The sequence below is a fragment of the Physeter macrocephalus genome, chromosome 11, assembly GCF_002837175.3.
Source record: "Physeter macrocephalus isolate SW-GA chromosome 11, ASM283717v5, whole genome shotgun sequence".
Taxonomy (NCBI): Eukaryota; Metazoa; Chordata; class Mammalia; order Artiodactyla; family Physeteridae; genus Physeter; species Physeter macrocephalus.
In genome coordinates, this window is record NC_041224.1 from 143,427,619 (window position 1) to 143,440,006 (window position 12,388).

General features: G+C 38.4%; 1 protein-coding gene across 2 annotated transcripts in view; it reads left to right on the forward strand.

The window, feature by feature from the left end:
- Window positions 1-5,101, forward strand: part of SYT16 (synaptotagmin 16) — a 127,989-nt gene extending 122,888 nt beyond the window's left edge. For both annotated transcript variants that reach the window (XM_028496098.2, XM_024117666.3), the window contains one exon: window positions 4,324-5,101. In XM_028496098.2, the coding sequence (XP_028351899.1) occupies window positions 4,324-4,637 (314 nt within the window). In that variant the 3' untranslated portion in view covers window positions 4,638-5,101. The remainder of the gene's footprint in view (window positions 1-4,323) is intronic.
- The last annotated feature ends 7,287 nt before the right edge of the window (window positions 5,102-12,388 follow it).

Here is a 12,388-nt window from a genome sequence, read left to right on the forward strand (position 1 = left end):
TATACTACCCAAAGCAATCTACAGATTCAATGCAATCCCTATCAGATTACCAATGGCATTTTTTACGGAACTAGAACAAAATGTCTTAAAATTTGTATGGAGACACAAAAGACCCCGAATAGCCAAAGCAGTCTTGAGAGAAAAAATGGAGCTGCAGGAATCAGACTCCCTGACTTCAGACTATACTACAAAGCTACAGTAATCAAGACAATATGGTATTGGCACAAAAACAGAAACATAGATCAATGGAACAAGATAGAAAGCCCAGAGATAAACCCACACACCTATGGTCCACTAATCTATGACAAAGGATAGCAAAGATATACAATGGAGAAAAGACATTCTCTTCAATAAGTGGTGCTGGGAAAACTGGACTCCTACTTGTAAAAGAATGAAATTAGAACACTTCCTAACACCATACAAAAAATAAACTCAAACTGGATTAGAGACCTAAATGTAGGACTGGACACTGTAAAACTCTTAGAGGAAAACATAGGAAGAACACTCTTTGACATAAATCAGAGCAATATCTTTTTTGATCCACCTCCTAGAGTAATGGAAATAAAAACAAAAATAAACAAATGGGGCCTAATGAAACTTCAAAGCTTTTGCACAGCAAAGGAAACCATAAACAAGATGAAAAGACAACCGGTCATGGAAGCAACCTAAATGCGCATCAACAGATGAATGGATAAAGAAGTTGTGGTACATATATACAATGAAATATTACTCAGCCATAAAAAGGAACGAAATTGAGTCATTTGTTGAGACATGGATGGATATAGAGACTGTCATACAGAGTGAAGTAAGTCAGAAAGAGAAAAAACAAATATTGTATATTAACGCATATATGTGGAACCTAGGTAAATGGTACAGATGAACCAATTTGCAGGGCAGAAGTTGAGACACAGATATAGAGAACAAACGTATGGACACCAAGTGGGGAAAACCGCAGTGGGGTGGGAATGGTGGTGTGCTGAATTGGGCGATTGGGATTGACATGTATACACTGATGTGTATAAAATTGATGACTAATAAGAACCTGCAGTATAAAAAAACAAACAAAAAACACAATAATACTAAACTTTCTTTGGATTATTTGTATGGAAATATGTTAATATAAATGTTTCAGGCATTACGTGAAATTTCTGAAAATCTTATGTTCTGGTATAATGTTATGTCATAATTCTAGTTAATATTTTAAAATATATATCTGAGAAATAACTAAATTTCCTTGTCAATTGCATTATTATGAACTTTCATCAAATCTTTAACTGTGGTCATTTTTAAGTCTTTTGTCATTTACAGACAGTTCTGGGTGTACTCTGATGCTTTTGCAAAAATGTTCCTATAAAAGGTTTTCATCTTCAAGGAATTCATGGAAAAGACTCTGACAAGTACAGGTTTCTGGTAACTGACTATACTGGTGAACTGAATGAATAAGCATTTTCAGGACTCTATTGGAAAACTGATGAATTCATAAAAGTGCTAACAAAAGATCAATATGAAAAATAAATTAATTACATGGGACTGAGTGAACTGATGAGGATGATTATAATTTTTGTGACTTTCTGTTTGAATAAAAAAAAATACTGCTCGGTGGTGCTCTGCAGCAAGTATTATCAATTCCAAAGAATTAAAACAGAGCTCACTTAAGTTGCATATTTACTTGACTCTGCCTCTTCCATTCTGACTGGTGCTCATCAGATTAAGTCATTGAACCACAAAAGACCCCAGCCTTACTCTCCACTATTCCTCACAAGTAGAATTTTCTGGGCACAGCCCTGGGTCACTAAGAAGTAAGCACATTATTACAGCCAATAAAAGGTTCCCTTTTGAGCTGGAATGATCAGCAACATTTTTCTTCTTCTGGTCAGGTGTCCTCAGACTGGATTGTTTATAAAATTATTATTTCCCCCTTTTGTCATACACGTACACTTCAGCTTCATTGATGATGGTTTGGAAGTAAGTAGCCTTTCTCATAATTAGAAAATGATCTTCTGACAGGATAAAGCTGGAAATTGCTCTCTTTGTGAAATGAGCAGGTCTTTGCAAGATTGATTCAATTTTCACTGCCATAACTGGTAGCAGAATTGCCAGACCAGTTTGGTGACTGGATTGAACTTTTCCTACAGGAATTGTGTAGCTGTACAGTTGCGGAAACACAAGTTCACTCCCCCATTGTTGGTTTTCTGACAGCTTTTTCCGTAGAGTAGTTTGAAGAGTGGAGAGCCCTGTTTTTGAGACAGAGAAGTGTTTTTCACACCTGAAGTGTAATTTCACACCTTATGTTTCTCAGTAGTTAACTGCATAAAATAACATATCAAACCAGAATAGAAAAAGATCAACAAAGAAACAAAACTGCAGGTTGTAATTTGTTTCCTATCTTACAATGCTCTTGTAGAGAACAGTAAATTACAGAGCTCTGGGTTTACACTTTAAAAAGTTTGACTGGTTGTTAGGTGGGAAAGTGAGCAGTAAACACTAATCAGCATTTAGCCTCCATTGAACAGAATGTACAGAATGATAAAATTCGGGAAACACCGGAACTTGTAGATTTTTTTTTAAAGGATAGGACACATAAATTAGTGGTAAAAACTGTAGTTAAGAGTAAGTCAAGAAATTGATAAATTAATTGATTTTAATAAAAATAGAATTTTCTTAGGATACAATTTTCTTTGTAATTATCCATTCAGGAATTTTCGTAAAAGTAATAAACTGTGTTAGTACTTACTTTCTAGAAAAGAGTAAACCTATGATGCTAGTCAGCATCTCATGGCATTCTAGTGCAGGGGTTATAAAATGAGGGGTTTAGCTCCATTTTGCAAGTTTGAAAACTTAAGTCCAAAAGAAAAAAGAAAGTTGAGCCTCCTGGCTGCTCATAGACATTCATTACAAAATATTTAATATTTACTGAGTGTCTACCACATGTTAGGCATTACCCCAGGCACGGGGTTACAGTGGTAAACAGGGCAGTCTCTCTTTCTCCCATCTGGGAACTGACAGTTTTGCAGACAAGTAAGCAGGCAATGGAAATCCTGGGTAATAAGTGCTGAGAGAGGCTAAAACTAGATTTTGATGGAGCCCACAGATGGTCAGCATGGGGGCAAGTGGTCAGCAAAGATTCCAGGATAAAGTGACATCCGAACTAAACTAATGCATAGAAGTCATGTGAAGGTAGATATCATTCGGGATATCACGGCATGTATAGCTTATGCAGAAGTGAAAGGGAAAGACAGCAGAGTGGGTTGGAGGGATAAGGTATTCAGTGTAGTGGGGTTGCAGTGTATAAAGGCAACAGTGGTGCATAATGAAACTGGAAGATAAAAGTGTCAGGGTATGTGGTCTATACCGAGAAATTTAGCTTTTATCCTGAGACTAGTGGGATGTATTGAAGGTTTAGTCTTTGTTTATTAGGGAGAGTGACACAACCAGATCTGCATTTTACAAAGACCCCCCTGACAATCCAGTGACTGGAGATCAGTGAAGAAACATGCAGTAATGCAAGTGGGAAATGCTGGTGACCTGAGCTGATGGTGTACACTGAGAGTTCAGTAGCATTGGGATGCAAGGAAGTGGGTGGATTTGGTAACTATTGAGGAGGTAGAATCAACAGAACTTGGTGGTTGATTGACTGGACTAGGGGTAAGGAAGCCAGTCTAGTCAAAAATGCCGTCCTGAGTTCTGACTTGGGTAGTTGAGCAGATGATGCTACCATTAACAGGGCTGGAGAACACTAAAACAGCAAGTTTTTAAGAGTTGGAGACATGATGAGTGTGAGATGGGATTTCCACAAGAAGAATTATGGTATTCAGTTGGATCTTGAGCTTGGGAGGGAAGTCTAGGCCAGAGATACAGATCTGGTAGTTGTCACTGAGTGGATAACATGGTCCAAAGAATATGTAGAGAATGAGAAGAGAAGAGACTCTTTAGGCATAAACAGCCCTTTGACAATGAAAAGAAAGACACATAGAGCAAAATGTATATTTATAGTTACATAAATAAAATGTGGATGAAGAACTGTGCATGTCCACAAATACCATTGCACACCTGCCTGTGCGTGTACATAGCCTTGCACATACAGAGCTTCTAATGAACATCAGCAAGGTGCCCCATGGTGGGCCGCATGAAACATTAAGCATAAAGGTAATAATCCCTTTCCTGAAGAGCTCATGTAAGATGTGTTAGTCCTACAGCAAGTTCCGGGCCTAAAGATGCTGCTCAGTATGTTAAAAAGGAAAAATGTACAGCCCATGTAGATATTGCAATTAAACTAGCAAAACGGAAGGCACTGATGTTTTCTCATTTCCATTGTTTCCTCAGATACATATGGAAAGCTCTTCCTTCTCAGTTCTGTGGGTCAAGAGATGTCCCGCTGCAAGACATCCATCCGACGTGGTCAGCCCAATCCTGTCTATAAGGAGACCTTTGTTTTCCAGGTGGCCCTCTTTCAGCTCTCTGATGTTACGTTGATGATTTCTGTGTATAACAGGCGTACCATGAAGCGTAAAGAGATGATTGGTTGGATTGCTCTGGGTCAAAACAGTAGTGGAGAGGAGGAGCAAGATCATTGGGAGGAAATGAAGGAGACCAAAGGGCAGCAGGTCTGCAGGTGGCACACTTTACTCGATTCCTAGGTTTGCCAAGAGGTGTTTGTGGGCTATACCTACCCTGGTGACCCGTGTTTTGAGTACTGATACCAACTCAGTGCTTGCTGGCAGGCTTTTTGTAAAGACAGGCTTTACGTGGGGATTAGATTCTACTAGACCCTAGGACATTCTGGAGGTGGAAGGATCTTTGGGTTTCTCAAAGGTTTGACTTGGATTTAAATACCGTAATTTTTTTAAAAAGCCCATATGCACTGTCAAGTATACTTTATTGGAAATGTTATTGTAGTTGAGATGAATGATGTTGAGTTAATTTCTGTTAATAGGTTATTGAATTTTGGTTCAGGCTATGGAATGAAGCTTCTCTGGCTGTCTCTGCTCCCTTAGATTGCAGGGGAGGTGTTAAAAGTTACTGTTTGTAACCACTTGTGTGTAGGAATCAGAATTTTCTTAGTATGGGGCAAAATACTCCAAAATACAGAAATGAACCTGACGCCGAGGCTCATAGAAGAATGTAACTGTCATCCATAATCCCCTATTTCATGTTTTTCTCTTTATAAAAAAACCATTTATTTGCCTAACAAATAAATGTTAAAAACTTACACTTATAAAGCAAATTTGTATGAATTAAATACCTCTTTGTTTATCTCACTTATATATTGTGGTTTCCTATGAGATTTGGTTAGGTGACCCATTTTGAAACTAAGAAAGAATTCGAAAACTACTGTTGTAAGACAACTTGTCTCCTTTTGAGTATGTCAGATTTCAAAATTAAAACTTTCAAGGTTTTTATGCTGTTTTTCTCACCTAATAATTCTTACAGAATGAGAAGAAAACCGAAAAACCTATTAAGTCATGGAGGTATTGATTTTTCTGAATCTAGTGTTCTCCTTCTAGATTATGCTTTTTCTATATTCAGTACAATATACTCACTCATACATATATTTTGATTCTGTATTTGCATGTAAACCATACTTTTTTTTTTTTTTTTTTTTTTTTTTTTTTGCGGTACGCGGGCCTCTCACTGATGTGGCCTCTCCCGTTGCGGAGCACAGGCTCCGGACGCGCAGGCTCAGCGGCCATGGCTCACGGGCCCAGCCGCTCCGCGGCATGTGGGATCCTCCCGGACCGGGGCACGAACCCGCGTACCCTGCATCGGCAGGCGGACTCCCAAGCACTGCGCCACCAGGGAAGCCCTAAACCATACTTTTTTAATGCCATATTTTCCATCATCAGAGCACAGTAAATTGTATACAGTGGATCTTTAATAAATGTTGATTTGATTGACTCTTAGAAATGAACATGTTATAACACCTGTGAATGAAGAATATTTTCAGTTTGTAAGCAATGACCCTAATTCTTCTTTGAGCATTTGAAGTGCCTATAATTGTCATTTTTTCGTGGTATTTGCAGCAACATATATTAGTCACTACTTGCATTTTGGGCACGTGCCATTTAGAACACTGATCATGTATGGTTATGAGCATGAAATTTTACTTCTGACTGACTTTTACATTTTTGTGCAGTGCATGTTTATTTTCTTAGATCTGAGCCCTTAATTTCAATTACTTTAAATTGGCGGTAATAGGAAAAGGGAAGGAATGTGTGTACATGTAACACTGAGCTCCATGTGCAGCTCTTCTGAGCAATTGCTGTCACTTATTTTTAGCTTTTATGTTTCATTGTTGACTTTTTGCTGTCTGTGGGAAGAGTGATAGCTAGTGATGGATGTATACAGTTAAAAACACATAACTCCTCCTCAGCTCTACATTTTGACAGATTGTAAACGTAGGCTGTAACACTTGAAGCACATATTTATTCCTTACAGCATGTAACGGTTATCCTGACAAGCCCAGACTAAGACACAGGATAACTCGACTCTGATTTGAAGCTTTTGAAAGAAGTGATTTCGTATGGAAGAATCAGAATTAGAAAAATAAATGAATATCTTAATTTCTTTTCAGGTCATGGGAGTTTCGGGTATAATGCTGCTCAGTTATTGGGAATAAGTAGTAAAACCATGCTCCTTTGGGGTTTTCCCCTACCTTGCTTTGGAAGACCTCAAAGTGCTTTTCCAACATCATATCCATTAACTGCTGAGTGGTCTTTGCAGTGCGGCTGTGTCATCGAGTAGAACTGAGTGCAATTGATTAAGTAGCAGCACAAAGAACTGGCTTTTCACATCCCTTACTCTCTTTATGCGCTTGTGCTTAAAGGGAAGCAGAGCAGCCTTGTTGTGCTTTCCTTTATGCAGTGACATAAAAGCAGCATTCACTTTAAAATTTACATTTGAAAAAATCTGCATCTATTGTACAGACAGGCCTGGATTTTTTCTCCTCATATTTTCCTGCTCTATGTTTTGCTGCATCCCTTGTCTCTAGTGCCCAATAATCAGCTATACGTCATTTACTGCTGCCTTGACTCACTATTTCTAAGGTTTTCTGCTGATGTAGTGAAAATATACTTGTGTGTTTGATCTGCTTTCTAACAGTCTGCTTATGATACAGTTTACAGAAATTTTAAGGGAAGAATGCCTGAAAAGCATTTTTCATTTGTATAATTTTACTATGTTGGTGCTATTTACCATGTCAGATGCATGTACATCTTGAATATCTAGCAACATTCACCCTAAAGCCGATTGTATAAATATAAAATGCTAATGACAAGATACATCAAAATATGAGGTGAATTTTTTTACATAGACTTGAAATTCTGGTTTAGTAAAATCTTTTCATTTTGTGCACTTAAATTTCCTTATTTTCTTGGCATAGTCTAGACACAATGCACTTAACATGTTTTTCACTTGAGCTTTTCTATCTGCATTTGCTTTTCAAAGGAGTTATGAAAGATAATTAGTTGGTTCTGCCGTGTTAAAGCTGCTTTTACCTATTTTATCTAGCTAATAATTAATATCTCATAGGGACATACGAAATTGAAGAAGCACTAATATTTGTTGCTTGAGTAGTTCTTTCCATGAGTTTTTCCTGAAGAGAATGCTTTTAAAATACTATTGTGGAGGGTAAATGATGCACTAGGTTTATGGAAAGCTGGTTTACAGCGTGCCTTCTTTCAGGGAATGAGTTTACACTGAATCGAGAAGTGCCCGTTTCCCCAAACACGGTGGTGACTCTTGCGTTCTCTGCACCCCTCTGACTATTGTTGAATTTTTAAATGGGCCATTCACCAGGCAGCCGAGCACCTGCTCTCACTTCTCTCCTTCACTGGCTCCCAGTGTGATGTACAGTTGTTTTGGAACCTCTTTTTGCTCCTGTTGCATAACTGTGAGGGGGGAGGTCTTGCCTTTCTTAACAGAAAAAGAGCTTGTAATGCCTTTGGAAGTAATAGACCTGGCATTCCACCTGTGCAAAGTTTGAAAAAGAATCCCCGCCATGATGGGAAGAGAAAAAGAGAGCATCGTACTGCATTGTCGCTCACTTTAGGCACTGTTCACTCTGCAACTCCTTCCATGACAGTGATGTATTGACCTCAAACGTTGGTGTTCTCCATAGTGCTAGGTGCTACAGTGAGCCTGAAACACAGCCTCTGCCTTTGCAACATGTAGCACCCACAGTATTTTATAAATTGTTAACAAGTCTCGGTCAGTCACTGTGTTTTACATCCTGGCTGTACCACATGGTCTTAGCTGACAACCAAAACTCTTTTCTTTTCAAGTAATGCATTGTTTAAGTTGAAACTCCCATCAGTTTAAGTGAAAATGCTTCTCTAATAGCCATTGAATTGATTAAATTCATGGTTCAGTGTGGACCATGGAACTGGGGGTTTCTCAAAAGCCTGGCTATCCTTTTGCAGCAGAGGGCTTAGTACATGAAGATCAAAAAAGTGAGTAGGAAAGGATTATTCGTAGATGACATAAAACCAAATGCAGGCATATCCTTTAATGGTGAAGAAACAGGGCTAGAAATTACATGTGGTCCCTCCTCTTACCTTAGAGTAAACTGTGACTAAAGAGCATTCCATTCTATTTGATCCACAATGAGAGCAAATGATAGATAATCCTGAAATGGCAGAAGTATTTTTTACTGTATTAAAAATCATTTGTGTGTTCCAAAGAGAAAAGTTAGGCAAAACTATAAAACAAACAAATTATATAGCATGAGTATGGAAGAATTAAAGAATAAATAAATATGCTAGATACTGCCAGCATCTATTGCATATATGCAAGAAGAGTAAACGCGTGTAAACCAAAAGCCATTTTAGGTTAAGTGTCATTTTTCACAACTTGTGGAATTCTGTGAAATACTTTAAGATGGGGAGGATGAAATTGGTCTAACGCAACTCAGAGAAGTTGGCACAGGCTGTGGTCTTAGCCTGGGTTTGGATGAACTGTGCCTACTGTGTGGCCTTAAGAAAATTACTTAGCCAGCCTGTGACCCTGTTTATTCAACTGGAAAATGGAAATAATTCCTACCTCATAAGGTCTTGTTTTTTTTTTTCAGTAATGAAATAACAGCATAGAGATGGGCATATGGTAACCATTCAGTGTTGCCCTCTCATAATCATGCTTTAAAAAAATGCATTTAAGATTTGTTTCTCTTTCTAGTGAAAGTAATAGTAATGCTAGAGAAAAACTAATAACAATTTTCAGATACTTTAAAAAGGGTAGGCACATGAAGCTAGTCTTGAAGGCAGCTGTGCTCACCACTATACCACTGACACTACATGAAGCTAGTCTGAATTTGGGGCAACCTCAACTGGGATAAGCCTGGTGTATGGAGGAAACTGAGTCTTAATAAACCCCCAGTGAGGTATAATGACCAAATCTTTTATCCACCCTGGTGCGCTTGTGCACATCTTGGTAAATCACACTCATGGAGTCTCCTCACACCCAGCTCTTCTCTACTGTTCATATGTGGACAGAGCACCTTGTTCCCATCAAAAGAGTTGGTAAAGATGGCAACTTGAGTACCTATTTCAACTCCAATCTGAAAAGTAAAATAAATAATGTGGCACTATACTGACACTCTTTTCAAAATGGGCAACATCCTTTTTTTGGGCTTATGTTATATATCCATATTATATACTTATAGGTAAAAAATTTTAAAGATCTGATAATGCAGCTATTCAAACTTACCTAACTGTTCAACTGGGAAGTAATAGGACCAATTATTTATCTGTTTCCCTTCAGATGTCATAATTCAAAGGAATTCTATCAGGGTTGATACTCTTTTTTAGAATGGTCTTTAAGAGTGACTTGTTGATGTAATAGAAAATGTGTTCAGTTGTCCTCTGGTGTTCAAATCTTAAGTAAAGAGGAGAGTTTCCTGAGAACTTAGAAGAGCCTTTGTGGCTCTTCTGTGGATCTCTTCTCTTCCGTGGATCTGAAGAAGTGGTCAGCAGCAAACCTCCTCATGTTGGGCATAACCAGGTGCCATGAACCAGTCACGCATACTGGTGGTTTTAAACTGAGCAGGGTTCTGGGATGGGGAAGTGTGAGGCCACATTCCCGAAGCTGCCAAATTGCCAAAGTGTTGACTCAAGTCCTACGATTCTCAGTTAAGGAGAAACATGAAGAAATTGGAGAAGGATCGCTTAGGGATTTTAGTTGGGAATAATTTAGCATGTCGGGAAGTTAAAGGGGTTGGATAGGTATTGAGAAAGCTGAGGAGGGATTTCTAGGAATAGTTATCCAGAATGTAAAGAGCTCTTACCAAGAGGATGACTCACCCCCTCTCTTCTTAACATGTGGACGGAGTCAAGAGCTTCCACCTAAAGCAAGCCAAGAGAGTTTAACTGAGATATAAGGAGAATGATATGATGAGGTTTTTACGCTAATTCACAATGTATTCTTTGGATTTCCTTGTCTCTTTGGGATAGCACAGGACTTAAAATCTTTTTGGAGTGCGGTGACTACACTTTGAAGTAATGTCACAATAAAAACAGCAATGCTTACCAACATACAATTGTTCAATTAGTCTAATCATGTACCATGAAAAGTCAAGTTTCTTGTTTTGAGTTATTGGAAACAGGTGAAATGTATCGAGTCAATGTATTGGAAAAATCCTCTAGGAAGCCCGGGACTTGGAGTAGGCCTTGGTCACATTGCAGGGGAATCACCAAGGGAGATCACAGAATCATCACCTTTGGAAGTCTTTTAAAATAGAAACATCAAAAAAAAAGAAAGAAATAGAAACATCTGCATGAGCTGTGGGTTCCGACTAAAGGGGAACAGCAGGGCACCCAGGAAGACAGCCTTTCTAAAGTTCCTTCTGAGCCTAATATTTTTATATGTAACCTCCAAACAGGATCAACAATAGCAGTACTCCAGGCCAGCCCTCTTCCCCTTTGGACATTTTTCCACATTGATTTTTCTCTGCATCATAGAAGGCTTTTTCCAGGGAGTGCCTGCTCAGGCTTTGTTTAGGTGACATTGGGGATGCCTGCAGGCTCCAGGTGAGTTTCCTTTCCTATGGTACTTTGTTTTTGTTTCCCTCAGGTCACAAAGCAGTATCCTAGACACACAGACAATAATCAGCTATATTTATAGCCACTGTGAGACATGTAAAACATCTTGAGCCTTAACAGAACATATTCAGAGGCAGGCATGGAGGCCTAGGAACACTCATAGAATAAAACAATGCTACCTGCTCTCCATAACTCACTAAGGCCACCTTCAGTTGTCTCCATGGGGGTTTTATGCCTTCAAACGACGGTGTTATCAATTGTACTTTAAAGACGGTGAGAAGGCTGTCTTCCCATTGGTATCACCATACTTATGCAGTATTTTTGTTTACTTCATTTTCCTTTTAAAGTATCTACTTGCTCTATTTTATTGTTTTAGTTTATATAAAATTTATTCATTCAAAAGATATTAAGTATATTATATCCCAGACTCTGGGCTAGGGCCTGGAGAATAGCAGGTGAGGAAAACAGCTTGAGCTGAACAATCATTTTTGTTTCTAAATATTTATTTATTTAATATATTTATTTTTAGAATTGAATATTGAATGTTCTTTGCAAAGCAGTAAGTTAGACCCTGGAACGCTAGGTCTATACAAACAAATGTGACACAGTTCTTTTGAGCTCAGTGATTTAATAGTTGAAAGGCACGGCTACCTTGTACTTTTTGAAAAAGTGAACTGGACAGAGGCTGCCAGATAAAGGGGGGACGCTGTGAGCAAAGATACCTGCTTGCTCCTCTGCTTCTTTTGATTAAAATTTGCCTTAGACGTTATACACTAAGCACATTTGGGACATCCTATGCAATGGGTAAATGTCAACATAGGGGGTGTCCCTATCTTGGCAGATGGACCAGTAATTATTTTCTAGTCTCAAAGAATTTAAAATCAGTGTGAATCTAACTCTTAATGCTTTCAATTTTATAACAGAAGGCAAAACTAGGAATTTTTCCAGTGGATTTATTGCTTGTAATTCTTAACGTCATAAAAATTTATCTCAAATATATACTAAACATGTCTCAATCCATGTAAGTTAAGTCAGAATGTTTGGTGGCCTACATCATCAAAAAATCTACAAACAATAAACGCTGGAGAGGGTGTGGAGAAAAGGGAACCCTCTTGCACTGTTGGTGGGAAAGTAAATTGATATAGCCACTATGGAGAACAGTATGGAGGTTCCTAAAAGAACTAAAAATAGAACTACCATACGACCCAGCAATCCCACTACTGGGCATATACCCTGAGAAAACCATAATTCAAAAAGAGTCATGTACCAAAATGTTCATTGCAGCTCTATTTACAATAGCCAGGACATGGAAGCAACCTAAGTGTCCATCAACAGATGAATGGATAAAGAAGATGTGG